Source organism: Neovison vison, chromosome 6 (assembly GCF_020171115.1).
Source record: "Neovison vison isolate M4711 chromosome 6, ASM_NN_V1, whole genome shotgun sequence".
Taxonomy (NCBI): domain Eukaryota; kingdom Metazoa; phylum Chordata; class Mammalia; order Carnivora; family Mustelidae; genus Neogale; species Neogale vison.
Window position 1 is genome coordinate 114,465,098 of NC_058096.1, and position 20,355 is coordinate 114,485,452.

At 39.2% G+C, this 20,355-nt stretch overlaps 1 protein-coding gene across 2 annotated transcripts in view; it reads right to left on the bottom strand.

Moving 5' to 3' along the window:
• The window catches only part of FGF12 (fibroblast growth factor 12), a 556,671-nt gene that overhangs the window by 368,273 nt on the left and 168,043 nt on the right, over nt 1–20,355 (bottom strand). Inside the window, exon 1 of one of the 2 annotated variants that reach the window (XM_044252007.1) lies at nt 2,767–2,888. The exons of the other annotated variant lie outside the window; for it this stretch is intronic. Coding sequence (XP_044107942.1) covers nt 2,767–2,857 — 91 coding nt within the window. The 5' untranslated portion in view covers nt 2,858–2,888. Of the gene's footprint in view, nt 1–2,766; nt 2,889–20,355 lie in introns of those variants that run through there. 2 annotated transcript variants of the gene reach the window in all.

A 20,355-nucleotide genomic window follows, 5' to 3' on the forward strand; every position in this document is an offset into this window, starting at 1 on the left:
CTTATACTAAGAAGCTCAAAAGTTAGTAATGATTATTTTGCATTTAACTCCATTTATTTAATAAAACCTAAAGAAAATATTGAAATGCTTACTAATTACAAAAATTTCAGTAATCCATTAGAAGACTCTCTTAACTTCTTAAAACAAATTATGTCACTTCTCCCCTGTAGCCCTTATTTCCCTTGATTGTAAAATAACGGGGAAGAAGCAGCTGGTATAACATTCTAACACAGTTCAAAATATTATTATACTTCTCTTTAGGTAAGCTGAAAAATAATAAAATTGGACATTCCAGCTTTATTCTTAAAAATGTGCTCCATGACAATGTATCTGATGTCTTCACCTCATTTTGTATTCATATACTGGGAATAACAGCATTTCACACAGAATTGCTATGATGTCATGCTAATGGTACAATTACATGAATGGAATCATGTTAAAATGGAACACAAAAATAATAATATCTAAAATATACTGAGCACATTATATATGGAAGACTCAAAGTTCTCAAAATGATGCCTGGCATATAGTTATAGCTCAACATATCTTTAGCCATTAGCAATTCATTTAATCTTTACCACAATATAAGAAATAAGTACTATTACCATAGTAATTAACATGTATGTATAAACTGAGGAATAACAAGGTCATGTATGTTATCCCAGATCGTAAGCTAAGGAAGGCCACAATCAAACAAAAGCAATGTAGTTCCCAGAAATAATCTCTTAGTAATGCTGTATATTACCTCTGGCTGTGGAAAGGGTATAAAGGAAACTTAATCTTCATTACTTGTGACCATACCATTTTACAAGAATTCCCCTAGAGTGAACATCCTCTAAAATACCAACCATCCCACTAAGTAAAAAAGCATATATAAAAATAAAGTACAACATTTTTCAAAGGACTGCATGTTAAATCTAGGATTAAACAAGATACAGGAACCAGGCTAGAGCTATTATTTCCACTTTTTTTCAAATAAAAATACTGAATTTAAAAGATCCTTAGTAATTTTATTGAGACTCCTTTATAACTAGGTCTTCTGACTCTAAGTCCCATGATTTTGCAACAACCTATGCTGCCCCATCACATATAACTTCTACTTGGATTTGTTAATATATGAGAGACTGACTCTGCATGTAAATTAATGTGTTACCTAATTTTACATGGGGTAGACCCCTATCTTTATTACACACCATACCTAAACTTCTTTCAAATCTAGGAAACATATATCCAAGTTGCAATCTATTCATGTTTTATTTAATGTAAACAAGGAAAATTGAAATAATTACCAACATACACCTCAGTTGACTTCCTGAAATATGTATTTTCGAAATACAAAACCACAACATCAAACGTATTAATTCAGAATATAGAAGTTGGACATCTTTTAGCACTAATAAATATGGTGGCAAGAAAAGACTGTGTAAATAATCTTAGGAATTGAGCAAAAGTAAAAATAAAACATCTCATTGCTGATTTCATTTCAAAAGTGTATTCCCGTATTTCACATATAGTTAAATTACCTAATTAGTTCTTTTAAAATAGTTTTACTTTTCATTTAGAGTAGTGAGTAATCAGAGAGTCAAGGTTTTAGAAAAATAATGAATGATATCTATATATACTCTAATCTTTCCAAAATATAATCTTCATAGCTCTAGAACAGGGTGAAAATAGGTATGTATCCAAATGAATCAGCTCCCCCAGAATAGCAACTGAAGTTTTAAACATGAAACCTATTATAATATTGTTAAAATGTTGACTACTAAAGTTACGTGCAATTTATGAACAAAATAAATATTTTACAAAGAGACACTTACTTAGACATACTAGAGGAATCTTTCCCTCTCCTCACACCGCTCCCCTCCATTTTGGAAAGAGAAAACCAAGACACAAAAATGGGATTAGCCCTTGCGAGGCTAATAGACTTAATCACTTTAAAGGAAACTTACACCTTAAAAAAGAGAGGGAGATGCACAACACAAAGTGGCGAAACAGCACCGCATATGGCTTCAGCAGAAAAGAATTTCACTTTCTTGATTTTAGTTTAGGGTTCTGTTTTGTTTTGGTGTTTTTTTTTTTTCATTTAAATTTTTAATTTGGCAGGTCATTAAAAGGGCCTGATTTTCTTTATTTCCCTCACTGGACCTTTCCTGAGGGACCCGGTTGGTTAAACCCAGTACTAATTGGGACTTTTCTGTTCCAGCACCGAGGACAGAAATTGCTTATCTCCAGGGCGAAGCTACCCTCTGCGGAGAGCCAGAAGTCTACTTCTCTGACCAAGGAAGAAAAAGAAAAGATACCTGGCTCGCCAGCCACTTGTTTAAAAGTCCCCTCTCCTGCCGAACGCACCAGCAACTTCTCAAGAGCAGACACTGAGCAACTCCGAGTCGCACGCCGCCCTTACAAGTCACAAGGAGAGAGCCGCGAGGAAGTGCGAAAGCAGGTCACTTTTTTATCAGCACCCCTCTGAAAGAGACCCGCGATTCCAGTTCAGGCGCTGCGCGAGAGCTAGAGCGTTCTACAAAGCGCAGATGGCTTCAGGGATTGGGGCGGGGGGGACAAAAAAAAACAACCAAACAAAAAAACACCCCCGAAGACAGAACGGGCGGCGGGGCCATTCTCTCGCCCCAGTGGGGAACGCCTTCCTTCTACCGCTGACAGCGCAGAATAAAGGAGAGGGAGGCGCAGGGAGCCAGGAGGAGGAAGGGGTGGGGGCTATGGGGGCATCTGCAGCGTCCTGGGGCTCAGGAAAGAACATTTTCTCACCACTTAGGCTGTTGCTGGACCTCAGGCTCCTTCCACAGAGACACTGCAGCATATGCACTCCTTTCTTCAAAGAAAGCTCAAGAATCTTCATGGAGAGGCGCGTGTGTGGGGTTCGTCAACTCCCCGCCCACCTCCGCTAATTGTCCAACCAAACGACGGCCTGTCTTCGGCAGCCGGGTCCCGAGTCCATGGTGCGCGCGTCCCAGGTGGACAGGGAGCCGGGGCGCGGGGCAGGAGCGCGGCGGGTGCCGCGGCCGGGCAGGGAGCGAGGAGGAAGTGCCGCTCCGCTGGGGGCAGCCCCGGGGGAGCCGGCGGCGCGGCCACACCCCAGTAAGCTCGAACGTGACTCTTTGGGACTTCCCGAAGGAAGCGGCAGGGCCGCGGACGGGAGGGTGAGTGGCCGGGCCACGCGAGGGACGTCGCCGTGGGTCGGTGCCCCTTTCCAGGGGCCGGCGCCCGGAGGGACGAGGACAGAGTCCCGAGCCGGCCCTGGCCCTCTGGATCTGGCGGCGAGCCCGCGGCGTCCTCCCGTCCAGTGCCCCCACCGTGCAGGGTTGCGGGGCGCCGAAAAGGGCTCCGCGGGGCCCGGCGGAGCTAGCCCGGAAGGCAGCGCTCCCGCGGGCTGCGCGCCTGCCGAGGGCGACTCCGGCGTGGGAATCCGGCGGAAGGGAAGCGCCCGCAGGAAGGGCTGGACCCTGGAGGCTGCGGAGCGTCAGAAGCGACTCCAGGGAACCGGGGGGGTTGGGGGGGGGTGTTAGGGAGGCGGGGATGTGGAATAAAGAAAGCTCTTGGGTGCGGGCCAAGAGAGCGAAGGTGTGCCTGGGCACAGCGCGGATGTGGGAGTCTGGACACCTGGATTTTCTGATCGGGGCTCCGTGACCTTGGGTAAGTCACATACCACAATGGGCGCAGAGCGGGAGAGGGTGTGGAATAGAGAACTGCCAACTTCACGATTGACCCCTTGGCTTCCAGTCTCTTGAAAAAGCTTAGCACAAGTGCAGCGGGATGGAGGGAGGGTAGGGTGGGCAGAGGCGAGGGGGGCGAAGGGGCTGAGAGGAGGAGGGGGTCCAGTGAAGTCAGAAGGACGGGAAGGCCTCAGGTGGGGATGGAGAGGCAGATGCGGCGGGAAATCTGAAAACAAGAGCACTTCTCTTTGGTGCGATATTCTGGTAGCTTGTTTCTGCCAACTGGCCCCAGAGATGACCAGTGAGTGAGCTTCTCTGTGGGTTTACAGGTATTGATTTTTTTTTTTTTCCGTCAGCAACCTCTTTGGCTTTGTTGGTTTGTGTACTCATTCTCAGAGGCCACCAATGCCCTTTCGGAAGCCTTGTGATTGAAGTATACAAAGAATGCGGACTATGGGGCCAGACTCCACTCTATCTGGACTCGCAGGACAAGAAGAGACCTTACGGGACAACGATACAGCAAGTGGTTAAAAGCACAAATGCTGGAGATAAACAGTCTATATTCAAATTCCTACTAGCTGTGTGACCTTGAACAAATTACTTAACCTCTCTGTGCCTCAGTTTCCTCATCCTCATTTCCACACTGAATAAGAGAGTTAATAATAGCATCTACCTTATTGAAGTTTTTTTTTAATTGATATAAAGTAAGTGCTATAGTAGTGTTAGCAAGTATTGTTATTCAGCCCCCCACCTGTAGGGTTTTTGATAACTTTCACTTTTCAGCAAACACCTGCCTACATACCAGTGTGGGCGTTTCTGCTTGAAGGATTCAGGTAATAGACTAAAACCGACTCCCCAGATAGATCATTGCACAAGTCCTTTTAGAAGGTTTATCCTAACATTGAGCCAAAAACTTAACTTCGTTTTCTTTCTACCCACTGTCCCAAGGCCACTAGCTAGTTACCTCCTCCTTGCAAAGGAGTGAAAATGTTTTTTTTTTTTTAAAGATTTTATTTATTTATTTGACAGAGAGAAATCACAAGTAGACGGAGAGGCAGGCAGAGAGAGAGAGAGAGAGGGAAGCAGGCTCCCCGCTGAGCAGAGAGCCTGACTCGGGACTCGATCCCAGGACCCTGAGATCATGACCCGAGCCGAAGGCAGCGGCTTAACCCACTGAGCCACCCAGGCACCCATCACCCCTTTCTTCTTTCCCTTTTCTAGGCTAAACCTGCACAGCTTCTGTGACGTTTCCTAAAGGTTGAAGCTTAAGGTTGAAGTTGCCTGCCTGGAGAAATACTCTTGCAAAAGTCTCTTCCTTTTTCTTCTCAAAGATAGCAGAAGAAAGAGATAACCTGGAGGGCCTTTTGAGCTCACAGCCCCTGCTGGTTCCACATTCCCTAACTCCTTTCAGAATAGAGCTCCAGGCAAGGTCATTTGCAGTTCCAAGTCTCAGGTAGATACCCTCCTTCTAGTTGCTTCTCAGCCGCGTTGCTCCGTGAGATCACCAAAGCTCTGTGGACTCCCAGGTCCTTGATGATCTTGCAAATCCACTGAACTGTGATCACTGGGGAGGTTCTGAGGCCCAGGCAACCTGGGCTGTGGCCTTTGTCTTCCCAGTTTCTTCCGGAATTAGTGAGAAACTTGGCTCATCTGGGGATTCTGCCCATAGAAATTCCCCATAGAGGGAGAGGCAATTAGCAAAAGGAAAACATCTAAAAATAGCCCTTCATGCTGCAAGCAGAGGCAGAGAGTTTTCCAGTAGAGCTCTCCTGTTCTGGAACCCAGTGCCTAGAGCTGTTTCTTTATTTGACAGGAATGCTATTCCTTGAAATGTAGCAAAGGAATAGGATAAGGCCTTGGTTCCCACAAGAAACTTGAGCAGAGTGAGCAGGTTCATGTGTGATTTTAAAATGCACCTGCTGTCTACAGCATCAATTTTCATATTTATTATGAGCCTCTCTACCTTCCTGGCAAGACTACTGCAAAGATTCAGTGAGGTAGAACATATGACAGTGCTTTGACTATTCCGTTATCTTTGCAAGACCAAGTTCTATCACTCAGTGACCTGGGTTCTCGGTGCTCCTTAATGGTCTAACATAGTGACTCTTCTGTTTGATTATGGGAAGAATTTATGTGTGAATCTTTCCTCTCCTCAGTAGAATTGCAAACTCTTAGAAGGCAAGACAGGAAAGCCAACTCTGTTACAATTAATATTCAGATGGCCTGCTTCTGTCTTGTTTAAATGGCTGTCACAGTGATTCTTACAGTGAAGCGTATTCATCATGAAGAAAATGGATCGTCACAATATTTGGGAAAAAAAAAAAAAAACAATCAAACTGGGGATCGCATTTACAGATTCTTGTCCATTACAGAACTCTCAGATGATCGCAGATGAAACCAAAGAGAGCACATAACATTGTAATGTAAATATTTTCCTATCATATATTATTGAGATCTGATCAAAGTAGGTATAAAAGGAAATGGATCACCAGAGTTTTATTACTGAGACTTAGTTTTAAAAAAATAAATTTTCTTCCTCTTATCAGGACTTTGATATGCATGCTTGTTAAAGCAACTCCTAACATAATATCAGGTTCCAGTTAGGCACATAGATAGAATCTTTCTAAAGTATATTGGGCAGTACTTAACTCATTTCTACAAGTACCAGAATATCCCAAAACAGGACAAAACAAAACAAAACAAAGAATCGTAGCCACGAGCACAATGGATGGTAGGAAAGTGGCACATTTTAGGTGAAGCCAAACTGCCAAACTTTCTGCTACGTAATATTACATAAGAATCAAATTTTTTACTCGCAATTACATATTTGTATTTTTTTTATTTTTTTATTTTTTTAATTTATTTGACAGAGAGAGATCACAGGTAGGTAGAGAGGCTGGCAGAGAGAGAGAGAGAGAGAGAGAGAGAGAGGAGCAGGCTCACCGCCGAGCAGAGAGCCCGATGTGGGACTCGATCCCAGGACCCTGAGATCATGACCTGAGCCGAAGGCAGCGGCCTAACCCACTGAGCCACCCAGGCACCCCCATATTTGTATTTTAAATTCAAGATACATTATTACATAATGACTAAATTTTAAATTATATTATCTGCTTCTAATTAGGATTTTTAAAGTTAAGCATTCTCTCTATTTTCTTATTGACTTTGGGCCAACTCTGCCAAGGGATTCACCAGAGTGGTTTCAAAATGAAACAATTTATCACTTTCTGAGAAGGACTGGAAAATCTGATACATAATGATAGATGAACTTGTTTAAATTCTTGGTATCTAAATTTTTCCTTTGCCTAGTTATTTACTCAGTTTGTAGGAGTTTATAACTGTATGAGGTAGTTCTGAGATTTTTAAGTGGTGATTTATCTGAAATAATTTTTGTTCATATTAAATAGGAATCTATTGACTCTTGGCTTCAGCTGTGTAATTAATCAGTATATTTATCCTCTTGGAAGCCCACACTGAATTTGTAATAACATATTCAGAATTTTGTCAGGCCCCCACAATTTTAATGAGTATACTAATGGCAAAATGTCTTTTGAATGGAAAGCAACTTTATTTGCACAGAGAAACCAAGACAAAAAGTAAAAGATAAAGACCAGTATGATAGCTAACATAGTATCTTAGTTCTGTATTATAGGTACAGTCTAGTAACTGCCAGGGTAAAAACCAGGCCTGTATTTCATGTCTTAGAAATACGTTCAAATCCAATTTTGATAGGCAACTACCATAAGCTAAATGTTTTCATCCCCACTCCCTAAATTCACATGTTGAAAACCTAACCCTCAAGATATTGGGAAATGGAAGTCTGGGGAGGCTTTACCATCATGCATGGGATTAGTGCCCTTATGAAAGAGACATTAGGGAGCTCCCTCTCCCCTTTCACCATGTGAGGACATAGTAAGAAGATAGCCATTTGTGTGCTAAGATGTAGGTCTTCACCAGACAGCAGAGATGCTGGTGATCTTTTTTTTTTTTTTTTTTAAAGATTTTATTTATTTGACAGAGAGAGATCACAAGTAGGCAGAGAGGCAGGCAGATAGAGAGAGAGGAGGAAGCAGGCTCCCCGCTGAGCAGAGAGCCCGATGCGGGACTCGATCCCAGGATCCTGAGATCATGACCCGAGCCGAAGGCAGCGGCTCAACCCACTGAGCCACCCAGGCACCCTGCTGGTGATCTTGATCTTGGACTTCCCAGCCTCCAGAATTGCGAGAAATAAATGTCTGTCATATAAGTCACCTAGTATATGGTATTTTCTTGTTAGAACCAACCTTATTAGATAATGCGGCAAAACCAGTCACTAGCAGCTAGCTTACCTAATTTATGACATACATTAACCATTTTTAAAAAGACCACATACATGGGGTTTTTATTTCTATTACCTTCTTCCTCTTATTCTTTTTTTTATCCTTCTTCTCCAAACTTTTATTTTGAAATAAATCTAGACTTCTAGTAAAGTTGCAAAATAGTAGAGTTCATGTATACTCTTCACCCAACTTTTAATGTTAGAAACTCACACAGCCAGGGTACAATTATCACAGCTAGTAATCTCACACTGGTTCTGTGCTATTAAATAAACTGCAAAATTTTGAAATTTCACCAGGTGCTTTGTTTTGTTTTGTTTTCTCCTAATACCCCTTTTCTGTTCCAGAATCCAACTTGGATCACTTTGCATTTAATGTGTCTTCCTTGTCTCCTTCCATTTATGACAGTCTCTCAGCCTCTCCTTGCCTTTCAGGACTTTGACACTTCTAATTAATACTAGTCAAATATTTTGTGGGATTTCATTCAATTTGAGTTTGTCTGATACTTCCTAATGATTCCTATAAGACTGTTCATTTTGGTGAGAAAGCCACATTAGCCATGTTCTTTCCTTTCTAGTGCATCGTGACATGATGTCAGCTAGTGATAACAGTATCAATCATTTGGTTAAGGTAGTGTCTGCTGAGTTTCTATACTATAAAGTTACTTTTTTTTTTTTTCATTTATGCTTGATAAATCTCTTTTTAGGCAGGGTAGGACAGAGAGAGAGAAGGGGAGAGAGAATCTTAAGCAGGCTCCACACCCAGCACGGAGCCCAACTCAGGGCTCAATCTCACAACCCTGAGATGATAACCTGAGCCAAAATTGAGAGTGGGATGCTTAACTGACTGAGCCACCCAGGTGTCACTAGTTGATAAATCCCTTGACAAGAAACTTTGAGGCTATGTTAGTATCCTGTTTCTTCTCAAACTTTCATCCACTGATTTATAGCATCATTTGATAGATCTTGCTTGCAGCAATGATCATTGTGCTGTTTTCCTAATAGTGACTTTGTATTTTCCTCACTCCTTCTATAGTAATGGGAATTCTTCTGTAGGAACTATACCTTCTCTTCCATGTATTTATTTATCCCATTATTTATTTGTATCAGTATGGCCCCAAGGATGTTTATTCTATGGGTCATAATCCAATACCATCATTATTTTGTAGCTCCAACTGTCCCAGCCGTAGCCACTGGGAGATACTTCTGGTTGGCTCCTGTGTCCTTTTAGTAAACAACTCCTTAATTTTCTGGCACTACAAGATGTTCCAGGTTTATCTGTTATTTTTCCTGCCCCAGCTCTGGAACCAACTAATTTTCTGAGTCCTAGATGTTTTTATTGGAGAATAGTATTTAGGAACCAAAATCTGGGTGGTAAGTTTGTTCATTATTACATATCATTGCTCCCAGACTCTTTTGGTAGAAATAACTAGAAAATATACATATGTACAAACCCACACATACTCACACATCCTATATGTTGAAACATCTCACTATATAAATCAATAGAAATATCTATATGTATCTGTATGTGGATATATTTATATGTAGGTGCATCTTTGTGTTGATGTATAATAGGTAGATATCTACAGATAGGTACAGAGATAGAGATAGAACAGAGGCAGAGATAGAGATGATGATCACTTATACCTATGGTTCCAATCAAACACAAGTTTTGTTTAATTCTTTGCCCTTTTCTTATTTGTAATTGCCTTTTCTGGCCATGAAAAACTTTTATTACTTATAAATATATTCACTTTTTATTCATTCCTAGAATACACTTAAAGTTGTTACAGACTTCCTAACCAATACTCCTGGGAGAAGAGGAACCTCGTCAGAGTACAGAATTTATCCACGGCTGTTTCTGTCTTTAACCTTACAGTATCCAGTCAAAATATTATTTCCATACAAATCAAAAACCACAATGAGATACCACCTTACACTGGTCAGAATGGCTAAAATCAACTCAGGAAACAACAGATGTTGGCAAGGATATGGAAAATGGGGAACCCTCTTCTACCATTGGTGGGAATTCAAACTGGGGCAGCCACTCTAGAAAACAGTATGGAGGTTCCTCAAAAACTCAAAACTAGAAGTACCCTACATCCCAGCAATTGCACTATGAGATATTCAAAGAATACAAAAAATAGTGCTTCAAAGGGGGCACATGCACCCCAATGTTTATAGCAGCAATGTCTGCAACAGCCAAAATATGGAAAGAGCCCAGATATCCATCGACAGATGAATGGATCAAGAAGATGTGAGATATAAACATACAAATATACTCCACCATCAGAAAGAATGAAATTTTACCATTTGCAATGACATAGATGGAACTAGAGGGTATTACATTACGTGAAAGAAGTTAGGGAAAGACAAATACCATATGATTTCACTTGTATGTGGAATTTAAGAAACAAAATAGATGAACATAGGGGAAGAGAAAGAAAAATAAGATTTAAAAAAAAAAGAGAGAGGGAGGCAAACCATAAGAGATTCTTAACTATAGGGAAAAAACCTGAAGTTTGCTGGAGAGGAAATGGGTGGGGGAATGGGGTAATTGGGTCATGGGCATTAAGAAGGGCACTTGTACTGGGTGTTATATGCAACTGATGAATCATTAAATTCTACCCCTGAAACTAATAATACACTATATGATAGCTAAACTGGATTTAAATAAAATTTTTTTAAAAAACCATAAATAAGAAATGTTGTAATAACATCATATGTAGACAGATGGTGACTACACTTACCTTGGTGAGCACTGTATAATGTATAGAATTATTGAATCACTATGTTGTACACCTGAAAGTAGTATAATATTGTGTGTCAACTACATTTCAACTAAAAAAAGAAAAAAATATTAAAAAGATTTGAGGGAAACATGCCAGACTGCAAATAGGAGAGATCTCTGCACATTTGAAGTAAATTTAATTTTTACTTTCTGCTTTGTGATTGCATTTTCCCAGTTTTCTTTAAGGAGAATACTTTTTTCCACCCCCAGGAAGAAAAGTATTTTAGTTGGTTTACTTAAAAAAAAAATAAACAACTTTCATACACTAAAAAAAAAAAAAAAATTAACTCCCAAAGTGACATACATTAGTTATTTTCTTCATCTTTTTCAGTATGTGTTAGTCATCCATTTATAATCCAGTTAGGTTCGTTTGTTATTGCTTGTATTCCATGCTGGCTGATTTTAATTATTTAATTAAAATTAATTAACTTTAATTTTTTCTTATTTGAGTATGTAAAACATTGGTATTGTTCTAAGAGTCAAAACTTTACAAAAAATATTCTCCAGTATGTGTCACTCTCTCATCCCTTCCCTTCTGTCCACTCCTTTCACACCTATCCCCTATAGGTAACTGGTCCCTTTAATTTCTGTTTATCTTCTGTATGCTTTTACACAACTGAGCAGATACCTTCATATATAGTGACTTTTAGGTTATTTCCGATATTTTGCTATTACAAACAATACTGCAATAAATATGTCTTCCACATTGTTGGGAGGGTAGATTTTAGTAATAATATGATTTTTTTTTTAGTTTTTATTTACATTCCAGAGAGATAACATACAGTGTAATATTGGTTTCAGCTGTGCAGTTTAGTGATTCAGCACTTCCAATCATCACCCAGTGCTCATCGAAAGTGCCCTCCGGACTCCGCATCACCTATTTAACACATCCACCCGCCCAGCTTCCCTCTGGTAATCGACAGTTTGTCCTCTATAGTTAAGAGTTTGTTTCTTGGTTTTCTTTTCTCTTTTTCTCTCCCCTATGATCATTTGTTTGCAACAATATGATTCTTAGGAATGGGAATGCTCGGTCAAAAAGTAAGTGTACAGGTAGTTTTGTTTGGTATTGCCAAGTTTCCCTACAAAAGGCTTTCATGAATTTGGATTCCTACTGGCAATATACGACGGTGCCGGTTTCCCCACAACCTCAACAACAGAATGCGTTGCCGTCCTTTTTTATTTTTATCAGTTTGTGTGCAATGTTGTCTTAATTTGCATGTCTCTAATTATGAGGATGTTTGAACATTTTTTTGAGAGCTTATATTTTTATAAGGAATTTCCTGTTCTATTATTTTCCCATTTTAAAACTCACTTTTAAAAGACCAATATTTACCACCAGGGAGGGCATTGAAATTAAACTAATTATATTAAATTATTTTTTTAAATGTTGAAAAACATGTTGAGGTAGGAATTCAAAACAAGGTCACTGTCATTGGGAAAACAGTGTAAATTTTCAAGAAAACTTTTAACCCATTCATTCACTCATCCATCCACCCCCACCACAAATATTTAGACATCAAAATAACTGCCTGCCCTAAAAAACTAGTAAAGGAAGAGAGATATATAAACCATCAGTATAAAACCATAGCTTTGCAGGACGGGTAGCACTGCAGACCTTAGTAAAGTTACAAGAAGGGATAGTTCATCATGTCTTCTGAGGGTAGAAGTAAGCAGTTAGAAACAGCTTCATATAAATTAAGAAATTTGAGCTGCACTGAAGGAGATAACTCTCATTGAAATACACAAAGTCCAATGCTTAATAAATGCTGTCATTTTACCTTCTCACCACACTGAGTAGCTACCACCTCCCCTAAAGAACAGACTCTGCTTAGGAAAGAACAGCACCCACCCCTGGCCTATATATACCCCCACCCCTGGCCTATGTCCCATCATGTCACTATTAGTTCCAGGGCACTCCCCCTATGCGAATGTCTTACCAGACTCAACAGGCCATGAATTATGTTACTTTTGCAGTTCTTTTCCAGTAAAACCAGCTGAGATCAGGTTAATGATTAAGACTTCCAGGCATTTTCTTCCAAACTTCCGACCCCCAGACCCCATCTTCAAATAAATACTACTGTAAGATTTGAAGCTACAATTAGACATTTTCCATTTTCTTCTAATAGCTCTTTAACAAGTTGTTTGGAAAAAATGCAGAGTTTGTCATCTATAAGAAAACTTTAAGGAGGAGCTAGCTGAGTCACAGGGAAGGAAAATATTTCTATCTTATCATAGCCAAGTATGAGTTGTTCATTGTGAGAGTCAGTCAATCCAAGATAGTTAATACTGGGAAATTTCAAGGAAGTACCTTGAATGGGAAGTACCATTTGCTTATTAATCAAACCTCAATACAGAAATGGGGGCCCAGTTCCAAATGGGTATTCTCACTCCCACCACCTAAACACTTCTCTAACCCTAAAAATATCACACATTTTTCAGACCCACCACAAATGCCACACTGTTCTCTCAGGGAAATTTTTTCTGAATGCTATGTTTCCTCTACATAAAATTTACTTTATTCTGCCTCCAAATATATATCTTCTCTGAGAGATTATGAACCCCTTTATCTATAAATTTAGGTATCTATAGCTCTCATTTCTTAATATCTTTAATAACTAGAACATGTAATAAATTATTTATTTACTACATATTGATGGAATGAAATTAATAAATTAATATTTAATACTAAATGTTAATGTTTAAAAATAAATATAAATGTTTATTAAATATCGATGAAGTGAAATAAAATGGGGATAGTTTCTGTGGATTTTCCATCTGGGAAAACTGTATCCCAAATAATTAAAATGTAATAACACACAAAGAATTTAGAGTAAGGTTATGAACTATACAGGAGATATAATTCAATTTTAAATACATGAAAAGTCACACAATTCACTCATAATAAGACAAGTAGAAAATATATCAACAATAAAGTACCATTTTTCAGGGATTAAAATGTTTACCAACCCAATGTACTGGAGAGAATGTAAAGGAAATGGGACTCTTACATTCTTGGTAAGGGTACACACTGATTGCTTTGACAGATGGCCATTTGTCTCTATCTTTTGAAATTTAAAAAAGCTACTTCTCCCAAATACCTTTTCTAGATATTAACTTCCAGAGAGAGTTGCACGGGGTACAATCAGTGACAACCACACAAGGTACTAATACAACATTGTTGCTAATGCTATTTGATATAGATGACACTACTCCATCAATAAGGAACTAGTTCAATTTTGGCACTACCTTACAAAGGAATGTTCTGCAATTAAAAAAAAATGTAGCAACTCTATATGTATTAAAAAGGACAAATCTTGGAAATTTATTACTAAATTTAACAAACATATAAAGGAATAGTAGAGTATCCTATGATTTGTATGATAGAGAAAAAAAATGTGCATACATTTATGTTTATAAACTCATGGACCCTTCCTGAAAAAGGACACAAGAAACTGGCATCAGGTATAGTGTAAGGGAAGAAGATTGGGATACTGGAAACAGGGCAGACAGGGAGACTGCACTTTACTTTGTACTTCTAAAACTTGGTACTCTGCGTATATATATTACCTCTTCAAAATAAATAATATACTAAAACAAAGTTAAATACATAAATTTTTCTTTGATTAAAAAAATTATTTAGGGGTCTCTGGGTGGCTCAGTCGTTAAGTGTCTGCCTTCAGCTCTGGTCGTGATCCCAGGGTTCTAGGATAAAGCCCTGCATTGGGTTCCTTGCTCCGTGGGAAGCCTGCTTTTTCCTCTCCCATGCCCGCTGCTTGTGTTCCCTCTCTCAGTCTCTGTCAATTAAATAAATAAATAAAATCTTTTAAAAATGAAAATTAAAAAAATAATAAAATTTATTACTAACCCTGATTAAAATACAAAAATACAAACTGAGGGGGACATATTAAAACAAGAAAGGTTATTTCCAAATCGCTAACAACTCTGGATGCTCAGGGAGTCAAAAGCCTTAAATCAGAATCCTACCTTCTCAGTACTATGAGAATACTGGTACCAAAAAGAGTTTAGGTATCTGTGAGCCTTGTCCTCTAAGATAACAAATGAGATAAAAAATAAGAAAAGCCAAAGTGCCAAAATCTGAGATATTATTCTTATTCTTATTTTAAATTTATGTGGCCATGCTTTAAAATGAGTTCTTAAAGTTAAGCAGCATTGGGGAACATAGTTATTACAATATAACTAAAATAAGCTGTATTTGATTTCTTCATGCACTTGTGAAATTTCAACAATCTTGAGTCTTAAGGACAACAAAATAATAATAGAGAACCCCATCAACTCCAGACAACCCCTTTTAGTTTTCATATTAACTATCTTCTCCAATTAAAAATCTCATCAGATTTTAAAATAGATATTAAGTTTACCTGTTACATGGGTACAAAAATTCACTTCTGGGGCACATGGGTGGCTTAGTCATTTAAATGTCTGCCTTCGGCTCAGGTTATAATCCTGGGGTCCTGGGATCCAGCCTCCTACTGGGCTCCCTCCTCAGTGGAGAATCTGTTTCTCACTCTGCTCCTGACCCCCAACTTGTGTGCACCTGCTCGCTCATGCTCTCTCTCCAAATAAATCTTTTTTAAAAAGTCATTTCTATTCAACATACATTTATTGAGCATATACTTCATATTGTAAAGATAATTACTGCCCACAGTGACTGCCCTCGTGGGCATAGGGAAGAACAGGTAGTTATACCGATAATGTTGATACAGACAGAGGCCTGTGGAAACTGCAAAGACAATGTAATGACATTTGTCAAGAACAGAGTTCTTCTGAAAGATGGAGAGGAAAAGGAAATTAATCTGTGGAATGACTTCATTTAAGGTTTAAGGGAATAAAATTTCAATGTAAGTATGATAGATGATAGGTGATATCTAGGCCCATGCTGAAACAAAGAAGACAAAACCAGGACAGTGGTTTTGTCTAAAGTCACATGACTCCCAGGGACAGAGCTATGACTCTAACTCCAGATACTGCCTCCCAGTCCAATATTCTTTACAAAACACTATGCTGTGGATCCTGGTATGATGGTGTAAGAATCGAACATTTTATAAAATACATAGAAATGACTTCAGGGCAATTTTCCTTGCTTTGGAAATTGATTTTTCTTTCTACAAATCGTCTGCTTTCCAGAAGTCAAGGGCAGCCATTCATTTAAAGACCTGGCAACAATAAAAATAAGGATTGCCTTTATAGCAAACTAGGCAATTTTTACTGTAGTCAGCCTCAATAAAAGGGCATGAGAGAGAGTCTTAGCTCAAGGCTCGGCTGGCTCCCATAATGATGAGTTTTCACTTGCTAACAGTGGTCACGGATCTGTGGTCAGGTGTGGGGGAGGGGACAAAAGTTAACTGGAGCCACTGACTACAGTCAGCTGCAGATTTGATGACTATGTGGTAATTTGGAGAGTGAATATTTTGAATATTTTGGCCCCCTTTAAGGTGCTTTTTATATATACACATATATTCACAAACATACATACATGTATCTTTGTGCCTATGCAGAAAACAGTTTAAGGCCAAGAATACCACTCCTACATTCCAGGTAAGAGTCTCCTACAGAATTTTCCAAATCCCACAAGCCTGTGCATTATTTTTCCATCCTTTCATTCTTCCCCTTCCTTAAACTGGCAAACATCTTAGAGAGGAGTCTACATGTACTATTTCCCCTTTATCACTTTGTATCCTTCCCTAAACCTGCTGAATGCTGCCTTTTGCCCAAATAACCCCACTTATGGTCTTATCAAGTCACCATAATCTAAGCTATTCCAGACTCAATACATACCTTTTGTCCTAATGCTACCTAAAACTACATGTGAAAATTATTGATCTCTCTCTGTGTCATGAAACTCTTACTCCTTAACTTCAGAAACACCACTTTACTCTTGGTTCTTCTTTTGCTTCTCTATTTAACTTCAATTTTCTTTCTTCCCATCCCCCCAGAATTACTGTTACCCAGGATTGTAGCTTCTGATCTTTCCCCTCTCTTTACTTTTCCTGGGCAAATCTTTTTTTTTTTTTTTTTTTTTTTAGATTTTATTTATTTATTTGACAGACAGAGATCTCAAGTAGGCAGAGAGGCAGGCAGAGAGAAAGAGGAGGAAGAAGGCTCCCTGCCGAGCAGAGAGCCCGATGTGGGGCTCGATCCCAGGACTCTCAGATCATGATCTGAGCCGAAGGCAGAGGCTTTAACCCATTGAGCTACCCAGGCACTCTTGGGCAAATCTTATGGACTACCTTTCTTGATGACTCCTGTGTGTGTATGTGTGTCTCTTGACAAGATCCCTCCACAGCCTTCAAGCTTTTCTGTAAAGCTCCACTTAAATGTGTCACAGGTACTTACAAAACAACAAATTTGTAACTAGGCATATCTTTGGCTCCCCAGCTGGATGAGCTCCACATTTTCTTAAAAGACACATCTTCTAGGGACGCCTGTGAGGCTCAGTCAGTTAGGAGTTTGTCTTTGGCTCAGGTCATGATCCTAGGGAACTGGGATCAAGGCCCGCACTGGGCTCCTTGCTCAGCAGGAAGCCTGCTTCTCCCTCTGCCTGCTGCTGCTTCCCCTGTTTGTGCTCTCTCTCCTTCTGTCAAATAAATGAGTAAAATCTTAAAAAAAAAAAAAAAAAGACTACATCTTCTATACAGCTTCCAAATTCAAACACCTGTGAGGCAGCCTAGACTGCTCTTGCTAACCCATCTCCAGTCAGCCAGAGACTGTTAGAGACACTGTTTCCTTAAGAGCTCTCATGTCCATCCCTTTGTTTCTGCCTTCTGTTAGCCCCTCATCCCTTCCTGCCTGATTATTATAACACACTTATGAAAGACAGCCTAGCTCTTTTCAATTCAGCCTCCACACTGCCAAAAGAATCACACTAAACTCAAACCCCTGAAGGATTTTGCTCTCTAGAAACTTTTCATAACATTCAAGATAAAGTCAACAATTTAAGTTCAGATCAAAGATGCCTGGTAATATATCTCCTCTTCCATCACTCTACATGAACTTAACTCCATTCATATCCATGAGGCAGGCCGTTTCATATGTGTATGTCTTTGCACATGCTGTTCCCCTTGCCTGGATATCCTGTCTTCTTTCTTCTCCCAGGGACTACAAATCCATCCTTCAAATATTGGGTCCAGTGTCACCTTCACCAAGAACCTTTTCCTAACTAGGTTAGTTACTAGCCTTTGAGGTTCACCTATGCATATTTCTTAGCATGGAACACATACACACCTACCGCTGTTTTGTATTGTATAGAGTCTCTATGTCTGATGAGTCACAAGGGAACCAAAGTACTATTGAATATTCAGCCAAATAATCACACAAACAGTTGCAACTGTGATAAGTGCAAAAAGGGAGAGAAGTGCTATAGTGTCCAAAGTAAGGGTGGGAGTTGATCTAGGTGGAGGAACCAGGAGAAGTTGAGGAACTTATCACATTCTGCCCGGTATCACAGTTGGTCACATGATTTATATTTATCTCATCGCACACCCACCCCCGCCACATACACACACTTTATTCCCTTTCACGGCAATTCTGAGGTCCATATATCATGAAATACCAATCTACCTTCTTCCATACACAGATGCTGCTCAAACTTAGAAAATGGTCAACAAACACCTACTGAATTGAATCAAAAGTTTCAGCCTGAGTTGCAGAATAGTTCTAAGATTTTGCTTCTTTCAAAATTCAGTTAACCACAAAATTCATCTGCAGATAAGCCTTAATCAAACGTATTAGAACCACGTGTGGCAGTTATATATAAAAGCAACACGTGTCACCAGTTGTGTCTTTCCTGAAAATCAATGACACACCTGCCAGATGGTTTCAGGTATGATAAAAATAAAGGCCTTGAAAGTAGAGCTGAAAGAAATTCAAGCCAGGAGAAAAGCAGTGTTTTGAACCCTTCCTCTGACCAATCTAGCATAATGATCCCTGAAGGCCAGCAGACAAAGACCTGGGAGAAGAAGTTTCCATAGTACCAGCCCGAAAGGTTTCGTAATTCCTGACTTTGCAATTGGTTCCGTTTCTGGTTTGATAGTTTAATTATCAAACAAAGAAAGGACCTTTATGCAAGTATACACAGTAACTCTCCCATTGTGTGGCTATGTAAATCATTGGGATAAAGCTTCCAGGAGCTAGCGCCAGGCAACCTTCTTCAGCATCCTGGGCTGATGTAAATTTTCCATTCGGATTCAAATGTTATTTTCATTTTAGATCTATATATTTTTTTCTTTTCATTTCCTCTCACTTGGTGGAAAGTTCAGTGGTTAAGACTTAAAATTTCAAATCAAACTAGACCTGGTTTACTTTTCAGCCATGACACTTAATAGGCGCCTTCACTTCTCTCCAAACTTCAATTTTTCTTATCGGTGCAATGGTGTGGGTACTAATAACTACTTAACAGGATGGTTGTCAACATTAAATGAAATGGAGTATCTCAGTATCGTGCTTGCCAGAGAATAAGTGCTAAATACATGGTAGTAATGATGCTAGTGGTGGGGGGAATGGATCTATTGACATTAATAGCTTTATCATTAATAATCCCCTTCATACATAAAGATATACTTAACAACAGCAACACTGATCTCTTCTACATTAGATTATTTTATAACCTCTCTCCTGCATCCATAAAAATTACTAGGAACCATTTCTGTTTGAGGAAAGAGTCTAAGAAAATTGGATTTTTAGAAGAAAGATTTTGAAGGTTTTTGCTTCATCAAAACTGGGTAAGAAATGACTGCTAATGGATTTGGAGTGTTCTGGGGAGCTGCAGATGTTCTGAACTGGTGATAATGGTGGCACAGCTTTGTGAATATACAAAAAACCATTCAACTCTATACTTTAAAAGGGTGAATTTTATGACAGCTGAATTGTATCTCAATTCAACTTTGAAAACTTTTATAAGAAAAATAATTGGCACAACCACAAAATTGATTTAGATAGTGATTTCTTTTTTTTTTTTTTTTTTTCCTCTTTCCATTTTACTTGCCTTTCCTATTTAGTTGGAAGACCTCTCTGGGTCCTAAATATTATGATTGTCCAACTCTCAGGTGACATCATAGGATATACATAGGTCTTCAGAGCTGTGCATTCCCGAGTTCAAATTCCGGTGTTACCAGTTACTAACTGTGTGTGTTCATGGACAAATTTATCAACTTCTTTGAATTTCTTTTCTTTTCTTTCTTTTTTTTTTTTTTGTTTGCAAAATGATGCTACTGACCTGCCTTGGAGAAATGTTGTGGCCATAAAATATGGGAAAGGAAAAGGAAATGCTTAATGCAGAGTTTTGTGCATACAGACTCCCCACGAATAGGAGTTTCTTTTTCTTTCTATATTGAAGTATAGTTGACATACAATATTATCTTATCTTAGTTAGGCATACAGCATAGTCACTGCACAATTATTCTCACTGTGAAATGCTTACCTTAAGACTAGTCAAGCTCTGACACCATACAACATTATTACAATATTATAGACTATATTCCCTATGCTGTACTCTTTATCACTATGACTTGCTTACTGTATAACTGGAAGTTTGTACCTCTTAATCCCCTTCAAGGATTTCT